Raw genomic sequence first — 22733 nt, forward strand, 5'->3', positions numbered from 1 at the left:
CGTGCGCCACCACGCCTGGCCAGGCATTGTATTTTAAAATTTATAAAATAAAACAAAAAGGACACTAGGGAGCATAGCTCAGGGTTGGAATGCCCCTGGGTTCAGTCCTCAATACTACAGAAAAAGAAGAAAGAAAGAGAGAAAGAAAGGAAGGAAGGAAGGAAGCAAGCAAGCAAGCAAGCATGCAGCTGGGCATTATGACGCACGCTTGTAATCCCAGCATTTGGTACGCTAAGATGGGAGGATTGTGGTTTTCAGACAGCCTCAGCTACTTAGTGAGGCCCTTTGCCACTCAGTGAGACCCTGTTTCATAATAAAGAATAAAAAAAAGGGCTAGGGCTGTAGCTCAGAGCTAGGATGCCCCTGGGTTTTATCCACAGTACCATAAATAAATAAATGAATGAATAAATAAATAAATAAATAAATGGAGGAAGGGAAAAAGAAAAATAAATGAAAGAGAGAGAGAGAGAGAGAGAGAGAGAGAGAGAGAGAGAGAGAGAGAGAGAGAGAGAAGAGGGAGGGAGAGAACGAACACATATTCTGAGGTTGTGAACAATGAACAACCCTGGAGGAACAGAAGCTGAGAGATGTTCTGTTAGTTCTGTCTTCTCTCCTCCTGCACTTCATCCTGATGTCCCTGCCTGGCACAGCATGGTCTAGCAGATCAGGGCAGAACAGAGGTGCTGTGCCAGCAGCACGGTAATGAGTGAGACCCTCTTTAACTGTATCCCTTAGAGTGACACCTGCATTGTTGGCAGGCCCACCTAGTGTTCTAAGAACTTAAGTCACAGAGCACTAGGGAAAGCAAGCTGCCTCAGAGAGTCTCAACCTTCTATAAATAAAGTCACAGAGAAGCTGGTAGCAGTGATACACACCTGTATTACCAGTGCATTGGGAGCCAAGACTGAAGGATCATATGTTCAAGGCCAGCCTCAACCACCTAGTGAGACTCTGCTTCAAAATAAAAAATAAAATAGGGCTGGTGTGATGCTCAGAGGTAGAATGTCCCTAAATTCAATTCCTACTACCCTCTCCACCCAAAAAAAATCAATAAGAAAGAAACATGAATGTCTGAAATAGATCACATTTTCAGAGGGTACCTTGAGAAGGAGGAAGGACAGGGTATTGGAGAACATTAGGAAAATAAAACACATTCATAGCAAGAAATGTTACAAAGAAATCTGAGTCTTCCTTGATAAGAGCCAATAGCGATGTCCTGGGTACTCTCAGAAGAAGGCCATCACAGTTAGGTATCTTTATTATGTGACTCAAGGAAGCACTCACTTGAAACATCCTGTATTCTACTGTGTGTGTGTGTGTGTGTGTGTGTGTGTGTGTGTGTGTGTGTGTGTTACTAAGGATGGAACCCAGGAACTTTTCTACCTCTGGGCTATACTCCCAGACCTATTTTATAATTTATTTGGAATCAGGGTCTCACTAAGTTGCTGAGAGCCTCACTAAGTAGCTGTGCAATCCTTCTGTCTCAGCCTCCCAAGCGCTGGGATTACAAGTGTGCATTACCACACCCAGCTATTCTACTATTCTTGAACTAAAGGACAATCCTGTGCGACCAGCATGATCCAATGGGACAAAAGAGCCAGGTGTCATGACACACACCTGTGATCCAAGTACTTGGAAAACAGAGGCAGGAGGATCTCAGGTTTGAAGCCAGCCTCAGTAACTTGGAAAAGATCACTGGGAACCAATATCAATAGTCTTTCTTCCAAATTAGTGGAATTATATTGATGGGATAAATAACCATAATTACTTGTTTTGGAAAATAATGTATTTGCAACTTTTTCAGCACTATATTATTTCTCTCTCTCTCTCTCTCTCTCTCTCTCTCTCTCTCTCTCTCTCTCTCTCTCTCTCTCTCTCTCTCTCTCTCTCCCTGTCTCTTATTTTTGGCACCAGGGATTAAAACCCAGGGTAGTTTTGTCTATAAGCTACATCCCAGACCCTTTTATCATAGATAAAATTTATGATAAGTGTGTGCTAAATTAACACACTGTGGCCTTAAACCTGCATCCCTCCTGCATCAGCCTCCCAGATACTAGGATTACAGGCATGTGTCACCATGCCTGGCTTGTAACTGTTTTTTCATTGCTCAAACTATAGAAGTCACATACCATTACTAGCTCTGCTTAATTTATGAAGATGACAGGAGCAAATCTGAGCATAAAATTGTGAAAATGAAATTCAACAATTCCCTGATCATATGTAAAGGATTTAAAGCTGGTTAAAATCTCTAGAAAACATATTACAATTAACTTGAGGACTGATTTGTCCAATGACAGGTATTTGATTCAGAAAAATAAGTACAACACATAAGTTTTTTTTACCCCAATATGATGTATGAATATAATGCACCAATAAAAATATTTAAAAAAAGAAAAAGAAGTACAAACCTGAAGTCAGTTCATATTTTCTATAAAAATAACTAATTTTAATATCTAGATATCCAAGGAAAAGCATCCTCATTGCCCTAAACAGAGCCCAATCCTCTGCACTGGGCACAACTTGTTAGAGCTGGGTGTCTCTTCCATAGCTGCTGAGACCTCGCTAATGAGCCCCATCTTTCTCCTTCTTCTACCCAGGACCCCAGGTTCCCCCTCATTCTGCACTATGGATGCAGAGCCCGTCACGCAGACAGATGAGGCAGGAGGACTCCAAGCACCTGAGATGAATCTGCAGATTCACAGAAAGCGTGTCTTGAGCTCATCTCTCTTTAGGCCTGTGATTTTATTGTCTAGGAAATGACAGAAAGGTCCCTGGGGAGCCTAGATCCAGGGAGTCCTCAGTAACCATGTCACCCCCTTCTTATTTTTACCTGATTCTCTCTGGAGATCGTGACCTAGAGAGACAGTATTATCATTTAGACACATGTGGAAAACAAATAAGTTAAAACTAAGCCACTCTTAAGTTTAAGGCAAGCTCAGCAACTGAGTGTTACCCTGTTTCAAAATTAAAAATATATATATATATTTTAAAAACCAGTTAGAGGGCTGCGGGATTTGCTTAAAGTAAAATACCATTGGTTCAGTATTCAGTATTTCAGCATTAACAAGGAAATATATAAAAATTAAACAGTATCAAGCACTACTGTAGGCAGCTGGGATTATAGATATGAACAACTTTTCAGGAGTCCCTGCTTCTGTTTCAGTGGTAAGCTGCTGTTCTACTAGTCTGGTCTGGGAATCCAGGCAATAAGTGTAGAACACGGAACACTGAACACTTTACCCATCTTATCTAATATCATCATCATCCACAGTTATGTTTCCACTGATGAATTGCTATCACTGTTATTATTATCACTGGCATTGGTTCTGGCATGGGGAACCAAACCAAGAGTAATCCTACCCCAAAGTTACATGCCCAGCCCTTTTATATTTTGTTTTGTTTTGAAAGAGTCTTGTTAGGTTGCTGATAGGCTCAGTTGCTGAGGCCAGCCTCAAACCTCCAATCCTCTTGTCTCAGTACTGAGATTATAGGTGTGGGGCACCACAACACCAGGCTCCTGCTCAAAAAATTTTTAAAACACATTGTTCATCATGTTGATGCTTAGCTGTCAAAATCCCTCTCCTGCCTATGAGATAAGGACTCCTTCAAGAGTTGGCCCTAACCTCCTTAGTTCTGCAGTTATATCTCCTCATCCCTCCTCCAGAATTTCTAGAACACCTGACTACTGTCACTGTCTCTATCTATCATTATCTATCTATCTATCTATCATCTATTTATCTATCTATCATCTATCTATCTACCTATCATCTATCTATCATCTATATCTATCTATCTATCTATCTATCTATCTATCATCTATCTATCTATCTTTCTACCTACCTACCTACCTACCTATCTATCTATCTAATCACCAATGCACACCTCTGTTTGATGATCCTTCCTTGTTTCCAGTACTGAGCTTCACACTTGACACCAGACAGCACCAGATCCATACCTAAGACTTCTGTAATGTTTTCCTGCCTCCAGAGTCTTGACCTATCTGCTGACATAGTTTCTAGAACTTTTAGAAAGCTACTTAACATTTGTTTTATTGTATTCTTTAAATTTTATTTATTTTGGCAGTGCTTGGGATGGAAATCATTGGGCATTCTACCTCTGAGCTACACCCTCAGCCCTACTTTTTATTTTGTGGGTCTGGGGATGGAACACAGGGGCATTTGACCACAGATCTACACCCCCTGCCCTATTTTTTATTATTTGTTTTAAACAAGGTCTCACTAAGTTGTAGAGGGCCTCACTAAGTAGCTGAGGCTGTCTGTGAACTGTGATCCTCCTGTCTCAGCCTCCGAAATGCTGGATTACAAGTGTAAGCCACCATAACTGGCAAGTAGCAAGGTTTTTAAAAATGTTATTAATATAGAAAAATTATAATAATGATAGAAATAATGATAGAAATATTATAATAATGATAGAAATAAAATGATAAAATGATAGCATTACATTTTAAAATGTATGTTTGTAATGTAATGTCCACAGTAAGCCACTTGTACATGTCAACCCTGTGTTTCTTTGGATGAAGAAGATCTTGTAGTGCCAAGCATGGTGGCACACATCTGTAATCTCAATTCTTGGATGGCAGGTTTGCAGCCAGCCTTGGCAACCTAGCAAGACTCTTTTTTTTAATACTGGGGATGGAACCCAGGCACATTGTACCTCTGAGCTACACCCCCAGCTCTATTTATTTATTCTTTATTTTGAAACAGGGTTTCAAAGGGCCTCAGTAAGTATCTGAGGTGTCAGTAAGTATCTGAGGCTGGCCACGAATGGTGATCCTCCTGTCTCAGCCTCCCAAAAGCTGGGATTACAAGCATGTACCACCACACCTGGCTAAGACCTTATTTTAAAAAAATAAAAAAAAATAGGGTTGGGGTGTGGCTAAGATGTAGAATGCCCCTGAGTTCAATCACCAATATAACAAAATAAGAAAATAAGGAGATTGTCACAGGCCAAATGTTCAATAATCCTGTTGGGTTCTTCTAGCCCTGGCCCTTGAGGAGTTCTCTTTTCTCATTTCTTCATCTGTAATATGATGCTCACAATCCCTAGTTCATGAAGCTGCAAGAATTTTGTGAGATCTATGTGAAAATAGTTTCTATAGGGGATAGAAAGGGCTCCTGTTAGACCACATGGCACCTTGGGTGCTTTGGGGAAGGTGCTCCTTCCTCCTGTAAAAAACCTATGTTTGGGTGCCTGGCTTGGTGAGCTGAGTTTAATTGTATCTCAGCCCCAGTTTCATCTTTGTCTAGGCCTCCTAGGTTGCAGGATATACAAGGATCATGGCAGCTGTGTGGATAAATTCCATAGTCATACAAAGAAGCCCATCCTGACTGCCCCTTCCTTGCACAAACTCTGTCTCTAGTTAAGGTAGGGAGGCAAAAGATCACTTGAAGAGCTGGACCTGGTACCACATGCCAGTGAGACACAAGGATCACAGGATTGAGGCCAGCCTGAGCAACACAGGGAGACGCTCAGCAAACTTTTAAGACACTGTTTCAAAAAACATAATAAATAAAATGTTTGGGGTTGTAGCTCAGTGGTAGAATTCTCTTCAGTTCAATCCCCAGTAACACACACACACACACACACACACACACACACACACACACACGCACACGCACAACACACTCTGTCACTTTCTTTTCTGTGTGATGTGGATACAAGTGTGGGCACCTCTGGTTTTCCTGGATTGTGGGTGCTCTTGGTAAACTCCTACTCAGCCATTGAACCCACCTTAACCAAATATTCCAGATTTGACTATTTTGCCTTTGTGTCCCCTTAAGCGACCAGTAGAGCTCACACTGCCATCTAAGCCATGATACACTGAGCTGTTCTATTTCTGCCAGCTTTGGATACGATCAAAGCAACTGATACTCAGCGAAGTGCCTGGGACCACACATTAGTTCATTTGCAACATGTGCGCTTCAAAGGCAGCATGGTCCTCTCTCACTCTGTGAAGAATGGCCAGAGAGCACAGATCACTCGCTTCCCAGTTCCTGGCATGCGGAACTCTTAGGTGCTGGTAAATGTCTGTTAATTGACTTACTGTGTTTCAGGGTGTTCCAGCAGCAAGGAGTGGGGGCTATTCAGGGATTATCTTATTCATTTAATTGTTATCTATAGCTAAAATATGTAAGTTCCTTAACCTTGCATAATATAAAAACATTGGCGATTAGGCTGAAGTTCATGTGTCTGACCCATCCAGTTGAAGGACCTTCAGAGACTTGCCTCCTGTTTTAGTCGGTAAGTCTCTGCATGTGGTTTATTCTCATTTCTATTCAAGTACCTTCTGGCTGCAAGACAAGAAAAGCTTGCAAATTTCAGTTGCTTAACATGCAACAGTTCATTTCTCAATTGCTGCTCAATATGAGATGTGGGAGAAAGGTTACTCTGGAGAGCTGGCTCTAATGATGTCTAAGGGCCGGGAGTCGGAGGGCTCATGGCTCTGTCAATCCTCATTCCCTGCTTCTGGCTCATGAGAGGAATTTTGAGTGGCACATTTTGGGGGACTCGGCAGGAAGTAGTAACAGAGAGACCACTTGCATACTTCAACAGCTAGAACTCAGTCTCATGACTTCTAAGACATGGCAAGGGAGGCTGAGAAAAGTCATCTCTTGTGAGGAGGATTTGGGGACATTGAACAGTACTTGACTTCAACAGAAATGAGTATCAATAAAATGGAAATTGTATAACACAATGTTATGAGTAGGTCACAGGAGATCATTTTGTACAAAGACAAAAGTCTATGGGAAACTGGGCGTGGTGGCGCACGCTTGTAATCCCCGCGCTTGGGAGGCTGAGACAGGAGCATTGCGCAGGTTCAAAGCCAACCTCAGCCACTTAGTGAGGCTCTCAGCAACTCAGTGAGACCCTGTTTCCAAATAAAGTATAAAATATAACTGGGAGTATAGCCTGGAGGTAGGAAAGCCCCTGGGTTCCATCCCCAGTACTACACACACAAAAATAGGCAAGTGAACTAATTAGACACTTCACAAAAGAAATGCAAATGCCCAATAAATGTAAGAAAAAAATGTTCAACACCATTAGCAGAGAGATACAAATCAAAATTACCTTGAGATTTTACCTAACCCCAATTATAATGGCAATCATTAAAAACACAAACAACAAGCCAGGTATGCTGGTGAATGCTTGTAATCTTAGCATTTGGGAGGCTGAGACAGGAGGATCATGTTTTGCTTATAGCCTCAGCTACTTAGTGAGGCCTCTGCAGCTTAGTGATATCTTATTTCAAGATAAAGAATAAAAAATAGGACTGGGGGTATAACTTGGAGGTTGAATGCCCCTGGGTTACATCACACACACACACACACACACACACACACACACACACACACACACGCGCTGGATGTGGAGAAGTAGGAACTCTGATACATTGTTGGTGGGGTTGCAAATTAGTAGAACCACTTTGGAAAACTGTGGAGGATCCTCAGAAGGATGAGAATGAACCTACTATATTACCCAGCAATACCACTTCTGGGTATCTACCCAAAATAATAAAAATCAAACTACCAGAGTAATGTCTGCTTATATATGCTTACATCTGTACAATTTCCAATTGCCAAATGATGTTTTCATTATGAAACCGTGAACCTCGATCCTCCTGACTCAACCTCCCAAATGCTGGGATTACAAGGGTGCAACACCAGCCCAGCCCTTCTTTTCCTTCTCTTTTTTCTTCCTTTTTTGTTTTTGGTATTGGGAGTGAACACAGGTGCATTATACCTCTAAGCTGCATGCCAAGTTCTTTTCATTTATTTATGCATTTTATTTGGAGTATCACTAAGTTGATGAGTGTCTTGCTTGGTTGCTAAGGTTGCCCTTGAACCTGCAATTCTTGTTTCACCCTCCCAAGTACTGGTGTTACAGGTGTATGCCACCATGTCTGGATTAAAATACGCCTTATTGGTGCATTGTAACCATATATCATATTGAGGTGTAGTGTGTATTTCTTATGTGCTATGATAAATTGTTGTAATTCTGTGCATTGGTTCATTAACAGTTTTTCTCTTAGTTGTATGTATGGGTTGCAGGGCTTTCTACCTCCAAGCTATACCCCCAGCCCATTTTATTCTTTCTTTATTTTGCTGAGGCGGGCCTCAAATCTGTAATCCTCATGTCTCGGCCTCTGAAGTGTTGAGTTATAGGGATACAACACTACATGTGTCTTCACTAAGAGAATTTCTCCATCATGTAATAATTAAGCATTCACTGTCTTCCCATAGAAAGATTTGAAAAAGTTAAGAATTTGTTTTTCAGTACTAATGAAAATCAAAGGACTAAATGTGGCATAGCCATTGGCCACCATGATCTGCAGAGAACGACAAATTGGGTCATTTTTCCACATAATTCTCGAGGAGGAGACAATGCAGTCCAAACAGTACATAAACACGAAGAAACTCATGAGCAGAAGAATATTCCGGGTGGCCCTTTGCTCTGGGGATGCTTTTGGAGAAAGGCTGTTGCTGTGAAGATGCTGGAACTGTCTCTTATGCCTGAACAAGAAAGCCACCATATACCCACTTGAGAGCACCATGAGCCCTATAATGGTCACATCCCGAAATATGCCTAACATGGAGAATAATCGCCCAAGGAAGTAACTCACGGGTAAAATAGCACAGGATTCAGTGAGAAGTGTTAGACTCTGTGTGGTCACATTGAGATTGGCCACAATGGAGATTGCGAAGTGAGCACTGAAACACATATAGAAAACCCAGAGCAAAAGAAGGGAACTCAGGCTGTGGTGTGGGGATTTGTGTTTGAACTTTGCCAAACAGGAGCTTCTGGGGCTGAGGGTGATGGCCTGGAGGACACTCAGTAGGCAGGTGGCACAAATGGACAGACCCCTCAGAAACCTGTACAAGTAGGCAAGTGATTTGCATTTGAGGTCATCCCAAAAGTCCCGAGACTCAAACATGTCTGCAGCTATGATGCCCATGTTGAGCAGCATCAGCAGGTGGATTAGGGGCAAAAGAGCAATGATCACATCTGTGGGCTTGAGCCGGAGCTTGGAAAGGAACTTGACAATGTGGAATAGAAGAAGGATGGCATTGCCCAACATCCCAATTCCAACTTCAGAGAAAAAGGTATGCCTTAAGTTAATGATACCATGCTGTTTGTTGGCTGTTTGCATCTTATGAAGCAAAGAGTCATGTGGTAAATGTCTTGGAAGAAAAGCAAAAAAAATAACATCAATATTAATGCTTTGATTTCTTTCTTTCTTTCTTTCTTTCTTTCTTTCTTTCTTTCTTTCTTTCTTTCTTTCTTTCTTTCTTTCTTTTTTCCTTTCTTTTTTGTGGTACTGGGGTTCCTGGAAACCCTTCTACTTCTGGACTTCACTCCCAGATCTATTTTATACTTTTTTTAAAACTTGGAAACAGGGTCTCTTAAGCCAGTGCGGCTGGCTTCGAACCTGCACAATCCTCCTGTCTCTGCCTCCCAAGCACAGGGATTACAAGCGTGCGCCACCACGCCCAGTGTTGCTTTGATCAATTTCAATCAACACTGCTGCCACCAGGAGCATTTGTGGATTCATCTCAATGGACTTTTTTCCCTTCACGCCTCAAACTTCCCTAATACCCTCTGGAAGCCCTCTCTCCCTTTCCATTTAGCTATCACATCCAAATCATGACAAGATTATATATATATCATTGCTGGTATCCCAAAGTAACTTTTTCCTGTACTTAAAAATTTATAATTTAAGACACACAGGTGCACACTTGTAACCCCAGCAAGTTGGGAAGGTGAGGCAAGAGGACTGCAAGTTTGAGTTCATCTTGGAAAACATAGTGTGATCCTGTATCAAAATAAAAAATAAAAGAAGGACTGAAGCTATATCTTAGAGACAGAGTACACCTGGATTTAATTAACAGGACACATGTACACATCACCACCACCACTTCCTCCACCACCATCACCACCACCACCAACAACAACAAAATGTATATTATAGAAAAGTTTCATCCTGAATTTTTAGGGGCTAGGGTGATAAAAATAAAATAATTATAATTATTTTCATCTGTCATTTTAATTAATTGTCAGGAATATACAAAGAGCTCTAGACTTTTTGGTGAATTCAATCTAGGAACATTGTATTAAAAGGAAAAACATGGGCCAGATATGGTGGCACATGCTTGTAATTTCTGTACTTGGGGGGCTGATACATGAGGATCTCAGGTTTTGAGACCAGTCTCATGAACTGTATGAGACCCTCACTAACTTTGTGAATCCTTGTTTTAAATAAAATATAAAATGGATCTGGGGGTGTGGCTCCAAGGTAGAAATTTCTGGGTTCAATCTAAGGTACCCCCTATCAACAAAGAAAAAACAGACCTGGAAAACAGGAAATCTTAATAGGTTTGACAGTATTCAGTTAACTTATTTTTATTTATTCTGGAATATTTGCTACCAGACTAATTATGCAGATCTTAGTCAAAGGTAATTCCAAGGCTATAGTTCACACCTGGTCAGAAGTCCAAAGCCGTGTTACTCTGTAAGATGCCACATGTCATACGCCTGGTATGATTTATTATTTCAATCAAGATAAAATATATGGTGTTGAAGTTTTCAAAGAGCAACTTTAAACAAGAAACATAGCATTTATAAATAACATTTAGTAGGCCCGGAAGTTACCTTCTCTCGTGCCATTTCAGTAAAATTGAGACTTTGCTTTAATTATGTTTCATTCATTTAAAAAAAAAAAAAAACTGAGGCCGGGCGTGGTGGCGCACACTTGTAATCCCCGCGCTTGGGAGGCGGAGACAGGAGGATCGCGCAGGTTCGAAGCCAGCCGTGCTGGCGTAAGAGACCCTGTTTCAAAAATATAAAATAGGTCTGGGAGTATAGCCCGGAGGAAGAAGGGCTTCCAGGAACCCCAGTACCACAAAAAAATAAATAAAAAATAAATTTAAAAAAACTGGAGCAAACAAAAGTGTAGTATAGAAAATTGGTCAAGCAATATGTTTCAATCAGTTAAATGAGAGTCTTGAATGACATTATTTTCAAATCTACTTCTTTTGTGGTACTGGGGTTACTGAAAATCCTATTTCCTCCAGGCAACACTCCCAGACACCTATTTTTTGTTTTTATTTGGAAACAGGATCTCTTACGCCAGTGAGGCTGGCTTCAAACCTGCACGATTCTCTTGCCTCTGCCTCCCAAGCACGGGGATTACAAGCATGTGCCACCATGCCCAGCTCAAATCTACTTTAATAACAGCAACTCTGTAAGTCTACATATTTTTGGAAAAGCAGGTTTATGGAGGAGTCATGAATTTGGAATGATATTCAGAAAATCATGGATTCAATGCAACATTAGTTCAAAACACTGAAAAAAAATCTTATTTTTCTGAAGATAAAATGCTGTAGTAGAACCACTAACAAATGAACTCCTTTCTCCAGATTGGAGATAAGAGAGCAGTGTGTTCAGTGGCAAAAAAGTCCACAGCAAACACATCTACAGCGATCAGTCTATGTCTTTACTTTGGATCCCACACCACTGTGTCAGTAAATCATACGTAGCAAACACATATGACTTAAATATTATGCTACATGTTCTACAAAGAAAGGTATGAAACCATTTCTGTGATGATGGCCCATGTTTATTAGAATGCATTTTGATGAATAGGAACCCTTCAAAAAGAAATAATAGAAGAAATTGCCCAGAATGTCACTTCATAACAAAGATTCCTCCTGCTCACCATAACACAGTCTAGGAGACTGGAGGATGAAACAGAACGTCTCTGCCAATAGCAGGGTGATCTTATAGTTTCCCCAAATATTGCTCTCAAGAGTAAGGATGCAAAGATGATGCCTGTTGCTCCAAACCAAAAAGAAGTTTATACGCAGTTTCTATACTAGAGAAAATAAGTCACCCTCAAAGAGACTTGACACAAACTAAAAAATAGCTGGGAGAATAACTCAGAGGTAGAATGTCCCTGGGTTCAATCCCCAATACAAGACACACGAAATAAGAAAGAATAAGCTGTAGGTTTACATTTTCTGCACATGCATGTTCATGAAAAGCTGTAATTTGAATAAATAAAAAAAAACCAGCACACAGATCAGGGCAGGATGCAGTTCATCTTCCCTACCTTTTTCTCTTATAAAAAATGACTTTCAGGCATATCCATTATTAGAGTAATGGGAATGAGCATTTTAAAATTAACCATGCACAGAGATAAAATTACTGCACAGAAATGCCTTTTTTTCTATGCACCTGTTGGAAATTAGATTTCTGTATATTTTGATGTGAGACACAGGAAACCACTGGCACGTTCACTTATTTATTTACTTTGGGGTGGTACTAGAAATTTAACCCAAAGGCCTTTTTCCTTTGAGCTACACCCACAGCCCTATTTTACTTCTTTATTTAGTAGGAGCATCTCGCTAAATCGTTCCACTCCAGCCTCAAAACTGTCTTATTCATGTTCTTCCCTCACCCCGTATTTTTAGTATTTGAATTGAAGCCAAGTACATTCTACCTCTGAAATATAGACCACAAGTCCTATTTTAATTTTTCTTTTCAGGGTCTTGTGAAGTTACTGAGGATCTTGCTAACTTGCTGAGGCTGACCTCAAACTTGTGATCCTCCTGTCTCATCCTCCCAAGTGCTGAGATTACAGTTGTGCCTCACAAAGTTGACTTTATGTTTGTTTTTTATATTCAATATAGGCAGATGTTCTGGCCCATGGCTTAGCACTTAGAAGGCTGATACAGGAGGACCTCAAATTTGAGGCCAGCCTCAGCAACTTAGCAAGAGTCAGCTAACTTAGCAAGACCTTGTTTTCAAATAAAAAGAGCTGGGAATGTAGCTCAGAGGAAGAAATCGAACCTTAGATTTAGTCAATCATCAATACTGAAGAAAAAAAAGTAATGACAGTCTCATCATCTTTGGTTTCTATTTTAAATTTTCTAACTGGCAGAGTACAGGTTATCAGCCTACAGCATTCATTCTTAATCTGTAAAATTAAATATGGGACAAGAAAGGTTTCAGGAGGAAATGCTTCAGATACTTGGCAGTAATGTGAGGGTCCACTCTCTCTGAGATGTGGTGTGCAGCATTTTTTCCTAGTGTATTTTTTTCATTGTATCTGGGTTTGAACCTCTGGGCATTCTATAGCTATACACCTTGCTTGATTTTATTTTTATTTTTAAAATAGGTCTCACTGGCTAGGCATGGTGGCACACACTTGTAATCTCAGCATTTGGGAGGCTGAATCAAGAGTATCGTGTCTCGAGGACAGCCTCAGCTACTACTTAGTGAGGCCCTTTGCAACTCAGTGAGTTTATTATTTCAAAATAAAGAATAAAAAATAGGACTGGGGGTGTAGGTCGGAGGTCAAATGCCCCTGGGTTCCATCCCCAGTACAGAAAAAAAATGGGTCTCACTAAGTTACCAAAGCTGTCCTTGAGCTTGTGATCCTCCTGTTTCAGCCACAGTTACTGATATTACAAATGTGCTCTGTAATGCTAGGCTCAAGTGTATCTAAAATTATTTTTTATTCATTAAATTATATGTCATATATATATATATATATATATATATATATATGGGTTACATTTGCTTTATGGAGATGAGAACCAAATCTGAGCATACTTTAAAAAATCTGATATTGAAAGTTATCAATTTTTTTATTTATACATAGGAATAAAAGACATAGAAAATAATTCAATAGTATGTAACTTGAGTACTGAGATAGCTAGTCAATGAATGTTGTTTAATCCAGAAAAATAAATGCAACCTTAAAAATAGCTGGTATTTCCTGGGGATAGAAATGGCTAGTTTTTAAGGATCAATAGTAAAAGAGTACACATCCTAAGAAATTTTCTGATCTCAGTAACAGTTATCTGGGTTGTATAGAGTTAGAGCTGGACCTCTCTTCTGAAGCCACAAAAACCCTCACTCAAAGGGTTGAGTGATTCACCCTGATTCGCCTCCTCCCATTCCATGCTAGAAGCCCCACCCGCCCACCCATTGCATCCGTAGAATAGAGTATCACTTACCAGATGAACCGAAGGCACTGGATGTCACCTGTGAATCACCGGCACAGTTTTAAAGAAAGGGTGCTGTGAGCTCATCTTTCTACACACCTGCAATTGTCTTTTTGGAAAGGTGACAAGAAACCACTGGGGAGGTATGAAACTTGGAGTCCCCAGTGGGACATTTAACCTGTCCCATGATTTTTTTTATGCGATTCCTGGATAATAGTGATCTGGGGAGAGATAGGAACAAAACTTTCCTCTAAGTTCTCTTGACACATAAGTGTGAAGACCGGAAAGTTCTCAATCATATAAATAATAAACATTTCGGTTTTGATCCTAAGTTCAAATTAGCCCCATTGGCTGTATGTGCTCTGGGGTGAGAGATCCCTGGCACTTTGTGAAATCCTGGGGTCTGTGGGTTCGTCCCTCCTATGTGTGTCAGGCACTTTGTTGCCTGGTACAGTTTCACACGGAACACCTGGCTTGCTGATATTACTGGTCATCCATTCCTTGATTTCCATCCTCAACATTTTAGGATTTTCACCTAAGTCAAATAAAAGGTGTTTTCGAAGCCTGATGTGATGGTTCACACCTGTATTCCTAGTATTTTGGAGGCCGAGACAGAAGAACCACAGGTTGGAAGACAGCCCCAGAAATTTAGCATGGTCCTCGGCAACTTCGTGAGACCCAGTTTGCAAATAAAAATAAAAAGGGTACCGGGCGGGGTGGCGCACACTTGTAATTCCTGCACTTGGGAGGCGGAGACAGGAGGATCCCGCAGGTTTGAAGCCTACCGCGCTGGCTTAAGAGACCCTGTTTCCAAATTTAAAAAAGTATAAAAATAGGTCTGTGAGTGTAGACCGGAAGTAGAAGGGTTTCCAAGAACCCCAGTAACACCAAAAATAAAAATAAAAAATAAATAAATAAAAAGGGCTGGGGCTTTGTTCAGTGATTAAATACTCCTAGGTATAATCCTCAGCACAAAAGAAATTTCTTTAAGTAATTGGAATTTTTAAAATATTTTTTTCTGTACCTATTAATATTATGTGTTTTCCCTTTGTTTTCTGGTATGTTGCTACTTAAGCTCCAAATGTTGCTATATCACAAAAGTACTGTTTCACTCTGGCATTTAAAATTATTTAGACTGGGTATAAATCCACAGAATAAAAGGTTTTGCTTTGTGTCTTCATTTTTTGATATTTTTTTCTTATTGGTGCTTTATAATCATGATGTTCAAAGCGATGGAGGAATATACGCACACAGCACTCAGTGAGCCCTCCCCAGCACCCACTCCATTCCTTCACCCTCCCTGAGCATGACGTTCTGGTTGGCACTGATAACGTTGCATATGTATATCATATCCATTGAAGTGTTTCCTTAACCAAGTCTCCCTTCCCCCTCCCGCTTCCCTTTTAGGTCCCCTTCATCACACCACTAGGTTTCTCCTTCTTTTTCTGAACTCTTTCCTGTTTACCAATTTCTCCCTAGCTTCCACACATGCGGGAGAACTGACCGTTTACTTTCTGTGACTGACTAATCTCAGCATCATATTCTCCAGTTCTATCCATTCACTGGCAAATGACCTAATTTTGTTATTTTTATGCCTTTAAGGAAGAAGAGGTTTATTTCACACACTGCTCTATGATGTATTAAACTACTTCCCCTAGTGCCAATAGTAATTGTGGTTTTTTAAATTTTTTATTGGTGCACTGTAGTCATACATCTTAATGGGGTACAAGATTGTAGAGGCATACATGCACACATCACTCAATTACCCCTTCCCTTCCTCCCACCCCATTCTCTCCCCCTCGCTCCTTCTCATGTTTGGCTTCATGACTGACTTTGATCTTTTTGTGAATACATATCATGTATATTAAGGAATTTCCCTCCTCTCCCTTTCCAATCCCCTCAGGTCACCTTATTTGCTCATCTATAGTTTATCCTTCCTCGTTTGGAGTTCCTCCTATGGCCCTTTTCCTCCCTAGCATCTGCATATTAGGGAGAACATCTGATTTCTTACTTTTTATTACTGACTAATCTCAGTATAATGTTCTCCAGTTCCATTCCATTTCCTCAAAAATGATGTAATTTTGATCTTTTTTATGGCTGAGTAGAAGTCTATTCTGTGCCTACCCCACAGTATTGTAGTCTATTCTCTTTTGGTGGACACCTAGTCTGGTTCTATATTTTGGCTATTATAAATTATGCTGCTATAAACAGAGATATCTATGCATTACTATGATAGTCTGATTTCAGTTCTTTTGGGTAGGTAACCAGGAGTGATACAACTGGGTCATATGGAAGGTTCATTTCCATTCTTCTAATAAACCTCCATCCCAATTTCCAAAGTGCTTGCATTAATTTGTAATACCACTAAAAATATATCAGAATTCCTACTCCACAACCATACCAGCATTTATTATTATTTATTATTCATTTTATGGGGGGGGCAGTACTGGGCATTCTATCTCTAAACTACATCCCCAGCCCTATTATTTACTCTTTATTTTGAAACAGGGTCTCACTGAGTTGTAAAGGGCCTCACTAAGTAGCTGAGGCTGGCCGTGAGCCACAATTCTCCTGTTTCAACCTCCCAAATTATTGGATTGCAAACATGTGCCACCATACCTGGAGGGAGAAGGGCTTCCAGGAACCCCAGGACCACAAAAAAAAAAAGAAATTTAAACATCATATCTCCATAAATCAATTAAAATATTATTGAATAAGTCTCTCTGTATATTTGGGTAAGTAACTAAAATTATATGCACAAAAACAGTTTAAAACTAATCAGATTAAGCCAGGTGTGGTGATGCACATTGCACATTTGTAATCTCAGCATTTAGGAGGCCGAGACAAGAGGATCTTAGTTTGTGGACAGCCTCAGCTGCTTAGTGAGGCCCTTCGTGACTCAGTGAGACTCTGTTTCAAAATAAAGAATATAAATAGGGCTGAGGATATAGCTCAGAGGTAGAATGCCCCTAGGTTCCATTCCCAGTACCACACACACACAAAAAGAAACACTGAAACACATGGAGGCAGGCGTTTTAGGACAACTTGGACAAGCAATCTATCTAAAAGTTAATTAAAATTTAGGTTTTAAAATAATTTAGATAGATTGCTTGTCCAACTTTTAAGTGTTTATGTATTTTACCTTTAAACCCAACTTGTAAAGCCTGTATTTCTAAAAGCAACACGATAAGAAGGAATCTTATAATGATTTTTATTTACTTTTTAAAGAACTATATAAAATGCTAGTTATACAAGTAGTTCACAGTATTATTATTAGGATTGAATCCAGGAGCATTTTGACCTCTGAGGTACACCCCTATTTTATTTTTGTTGTTTAAAAACAGGGTCTTGCTAAGTTTCAGAGGGCCTCAGTAAGTTTCTGGGGCTGAACAACAACCTTGTGATCCTCCTGTGTCAGCTTCCCAACTACTGGGATTATAGGTGTGCACTCCCACACCTGGCTAGTTTAAATAATTTTAAATACTTTTTTTGTCAGAGACAAAGACTTATATTTAGGAAAGTGGGGGATACATATACATCGAGGTCAAGAAGTACTATGTGCTTAGTAATAACAAGGTTGGACCTATAACATTGCAGGCTAATGGGCCATTATTAGATTATTTGCTATTGTTTCTTCTGAGAAGCAAATATTTGCTGAAGGTATGATTTGAGATTTTTTAAATAACAGTTTAAAAAAAGTGAATGTTTTTAGATTCTACTACAGAATTTCTACTTTATTTATTTATTTTTTTAATTTTATTTTATTGGTGCACTGTATTCATACATCATAGTGGGATACAAACTTTTGTAGACATACATGCACACATCGCCCAGTCAGCCCCCACCCGATCCCCACCCCATTCCCTCCCCATCCCTCCTTCCCATGCTTGGCTTAGTGGTTGACATCTAGTATTATAGCAATTTATCCAAAATTAAAAATGTTAATCTCACATAACAGTTTCATTTGTCTGCTACCAAGCTTTTGATGACTTAAAGATAACATTTCAATATTTCTTTTTGCTTTCTTTCTTACCAGAGCATATTTTTTCTGTTTTTTTAGGTGAAACTATCATATATTCATATATTTATTTTTCAGAAAAAATCTATCCTATTATGGAATATGAATTCTAGATACCCAAAACGATCTTGAAAAAGAACAAAGCTAGCAGATATATATTTTCTGATTTCAAACCATATAAAGCTACAATAATTGAAACAGTGTAATACTGTTCTAAAGGCAGATATATAAACCATTGGAGTTAAATACAAGCCTAGAGCTAAATTCTTCCCTATATTGTCAAGTTATTTTTGACAAGGTTTCCACGAACATTTGGTGGTGGAAATAATAATCTTTTAATTAAATATTGTTGAAAAATAATAATTACATGGAAAAGAATAAAATTGGACCCTTACCTAATCCCACATACAAGTATTAACTCAAAATAGATAAAAGACCTAAATATAAATCTTAAGACTATAAACTTTTAGAAGAAAATCTGGGTCATAAAACCTCGCAACATTGAAATTGGCAGTGATTTCTTGGTTATGATTTCAATGGCACAGGCAACAGAAGAATATACAAACTCCCTAAAAAATAAAAAAAAATTGTATATTCAAAGACAATGTAAACAGAGTTAAAAGTTACTAATAGAATTGGATAAAATATTTCCAAATGCTATATCTGAAGATATATTAATATTCCAACTAGAAATCCTAAAAATTAACAACAATAAAGGCAAACAGTACCATTTAGAGATAGGTAAAAGACTAACATAAATAATGAATCTCCACAGATAACCAATCTTAGTTGTCTGTTGGATGGAAAATCTTGTTTCTCTGGTTCTGGTGAGTGTTACCTATTTCTTCTTTGTAGTTAATCTCTGAGTATTTTCTCTAGCGCTGGTTTTGAAGACATAAATTCCTTCAGTTTCTGTTTGTCATGGAAGCTTCTTATTTCTCCATCTTATTTGATAGAAAGTTTTGCTGGATAGGAAATTTTTGGCTGGAAGTTGTTTTCTTTCAGAGTTTGGAATATGTTACTCCAAGCCCTTCTGGCTCTCATGACTTGGTTTGGGAAGTCTGGAGTGATTCTAATTGGTTTGCCTCTGAATATCACTTTGCCCTTTGTTTTTGTTGCATTTAAGATTCTCTGCTTGGCTTCCACATTGGTCATTTTGACAATTATGTGGCGTGGGGATCCTCTTCTCTGATCCTGTCTAAAGGGAGTTCTATAAGTTTCCTGGATCTGTTTATCAACCTCTTGCTCTATATTTGGAAAATTTTCTGCTATTACTTCCTTGAAGAGATTGTTGATCCCTTTGGTTTCACTTTCTTTTCCCTCCTCTATTCCAATTATTCTTAGGTTAGCTCTCTTAAAATGGGCCCATATTTCTTCAATGTCAGATTCCTGTTGTTGGATATTTTTTTCTAAATTAAAACTATGCGTTCATTTTTGGATTGCTCATCTTCTAAGAGCGAGATTCTGTTCTCCATGTGGTCTAATCGGTTGTTTGTGCTTTGAATTGAGGCCTTTACTTCATTAATTGCATCCTTTATCTCTTTTTGGCTCTCTCTGAGTTCTTTTTGAAGCACCTCTATTATTTCTACAGTTATTTTCCTGATTTGATCTTCTAGAAATCTCTGATTTTCTGTTTTATCGGGTTCTGATGTTGTGGGGTTGTGCGCATTCATTACTCCAGTGTTATTCCTCTTTCCCATGATTTCAGAGGTTTGTGCCTTCTCTGGGTTCTTCCCTTGGGTCACTATGGCTTCACTTAAGGTGCTCTGGATCTCGAGTCTGTATTATCTCAGACCCCACTACTCCTTTACTGGGTTGTATCACAGAGTCTCTGACCCAGGGAGTCGATAGAGGCTGCTTTAAACTATGGGGAGTGCCAGGTTGCACGTTCTCCTATGGTGTGATATCTCTGCCACCACCACTCCCTCACTGGGTCAAGTCCCAGGAGGTACAGTACTGGGATTTCTCCTCTGTGGCCCGCAATTTGACTCACTGTTCTTGAGTACGCAGATGTAGCTGTACTGGACTCGGTGAATTCACTGCTGCTGCCACCACCGGTGGCAATATGGCGCCTCTGCCACGCCCTCGGCCATGAGGCTGGCGTATTTTTTCTTCTCTGGTTTTGATTTCCACTCTGAATCCCTGCAGCGTGTGCTGAGCTCGGCCACTGGGAGCTTTAAATGCTCTCTGCGCTGAAAGATCCCTCCTGGCTGTTCCGTAGCGGCTCACCTCGGCTTGCTGTAGCCGTCCGTTGAGTTCGCCGCTGCCGCCGGCAGTATGGCGCTGCTGCCGCGTCCTCGGGCGCGTGTGTCTCCTCTGTGACCCTGAGCTCTGTTCTCAGTCCGCTTTCTCTCTGGAGCCTGGTGGTTTTTTTTTGTTTTTCTGGTGATGGTGTTTTCTGGCTATGAAAGGCACTGGTTTTGTGGTAATGGAGATTGGTTGTTAGCGGGGCTCTTAAGCCCCGCTTTTCTCGGTCGCCATCTTCCCGGAAGTCCCAGAATTTCTACTTTAGACTATGAAACATTTTCAAAAGATTTCAGGCCAATTATCCAACTAGACCTGAAATATTTAAATTTTCTTGACCCCCTTATTTAGGCTTGGTGGCCAAAAGTATCTATAACTTATAATATACTATCTGTAATCTTATTAAACTAGACTCCAAGTAGTGGGAGGCTGAGACAGGATGGCAAAATAGAAGCCTACCTTGGCAAATTAGTGAGTTCTCATTTAAAAAAAATAAAAATAAAAAAGGCTGAGGGTGTATAAAAAGTTCAGGAAAAAAGGAGACAGGAGATGGCTCAATGGCAGAACAGATTTTATTGGAATAAAACCTATGGAACGGGTCTCCAGGGAAAAGAGCCCAAGTCCACTTAGAGACTAGAAGATTATATAGGTTGTTTAAGGACAGATTTTTCAGGGAGGGGAATGAGGGTTATCTATTGCCAAGGGGAAGGGATCAGGTAGAGATACTACATAGTTAAGGAATGTTGGTTAACTATTGCCAAGGGGGGGGGGTGTTACATCAGGATAAGTAGGATTATAGGGCTTTCCTGTAAGCAGAGGGGTGCAATAAGCAAGGGGCTTACAGGCAAATCTTAGGCAGGATGGTGGAGATTTCTCCAGAATCTGGAGGTAAGGATATATTGAGCAAGACTTGGAGGCTAAGATGAAGTCACTTTTGTTTGAGGCCCTAACAGTGTAGCTCAGTGGTAAAACACTCAGATTCAATCACCATTACCTACCTCCATCCAGACATTCAGTTATAATTTTTTCATAACTCTTGAACATTTTGTAACTCATAAAACAAACTTCTCTAAGGAGCTATAAAAATAACAAACTTATGCACATGATTTTGAGGAGACAAAACTGTGGGAAAGATAAATCCTGTAGGATTCAGAGGAAAACACTAAAATTCTACCAGAGCCTTATGAACATATATTGTTAGGAATCTGTGCTTTTTGTAAGGGTTTCTCCTCTCTCACTGAGGCAGGGACACCCAGAAAATTCATCAAAGACATGTACTGAATCTTAATCCATGCCAATGAGAAATCATGTAATAAACATAATAGCTAACATAGCTATCAAAATCAGTATGTATCAGAAATGCCACATGTTTAGCACATTTATTTAATCTTTTTATACTCATCAGATCTTTAGAATGTAATAAACTCAACTGTATTTAGTCAAGAAACAGATGCATTACAGATTTAAGAAATTGCTAAAGTTCTCATTTGTAGTAAATTACAGATCATGAATTCATATTTATTTATTTTTATTTACTTATTTATTTATTTTTGTGGTGCTGGGGATTAAACCCAGGGGCATTCTGTTTCCGAGCTATGCCCCAGCCCGATTTTCTATTCTTTATTTTGTAAGCAGGTTCTCACTAAGTTGCAGAAGGCCTTACTAAGTAGCTGAGGCTGGCCACAAACCTGGATCCTCCTATCTCAGCCTCCGAAGTACTGGGATTACAAGTGTGTGCTACCATGCCTGGCTAGATCATGAGTTTAAATTGAAGCATTTTAGGCAGGCATGATGATGTACACTCTGTAATCATAGTAAATGGGAGGCTAAATAGGGCAATTTCAGTTTCAAGGCCAGTGTTAGCAATTTAGCATGACCTTCAGGAACTTAGTGACACCTGTCTCAAATTAAAATAGAACTAGGTAGAGTACTCTTGGGTTCCATCTCAGTACAAAAAAAAAGAGAAAAAAAGTAAGCATTCTGTCTTCAGAGTCAACATTTATCAATAGTTTCTTTCTTAATTCCCAATATATTATTAAGAATAATGCTGGCACAGAAAGATATAACTGTGTGCAGGGTTGTCTGTGGACATTCTGCATGAGAATCTTCTCTTTCTTTAAAAATTTTTATTTGTGCATTGATGTCAAATATCTTAATAGGATACGAGATGGTGGAGACACTTTTTATTTCTTCTTACCAAGTATTTTATCAGGTTGCTGCAGACACAAAGATAAGTAAATCATTGCCCTATCCATGAAAAACAAAAGAGTGAAATAGAAATACTTTAGTATCAAAGGGGTAAAACTGTGCATTAGGATGAACCCACAAATTTTAATGCTGGCAATAGTGTTAGTTAAGATTGATGAAGTTGTTAATATCTAAGGTAAAGAGAATTTGTCTTCGTTTCCTTCTCAGACAATTACTATGAACTGTTCACTAGAAAA

The 22733-nt window shown here is 39.5% G+C and overlaps 1 protein-coding gene across 1 annotated transcript; it reads right to left on the bottom strand.

Annotated features, from left to right (window-relative positions):
- Positions 1-8236: 8236 nt before the first annotated feature.
- Positions 8237-9169, bottom strand: LOC308277803 (vomeronasal type-1 receptor 90-like; the record flags this gene model as incomplete). Its single annotated transcript, XM_080717197.1, has 1 exon — positions 8237-9169. The coding sequence occupies one exon, from the start codon at positions 9167-9169 to the stop codon at positions 8237-8239; it is 933 nt and encodes a 310-aa protein (XP_080573323.1).
- Between the last annotated feature and the right edge of the window lie 13564 nt (positions 9170-22733).

The sequence above is a fragment of the Muscardinus avellanarius genome, assembly GCF_963383645.1.
Source record: "Muscardinus avellanarius genome assembly, chromosome: 20".
Lineage (NCBI taxonomy): Eukaryota > Metazoa > Chordata > Mammalia > Rodentia > Gliridae > Muscardinus > Muscardinus avellanarius.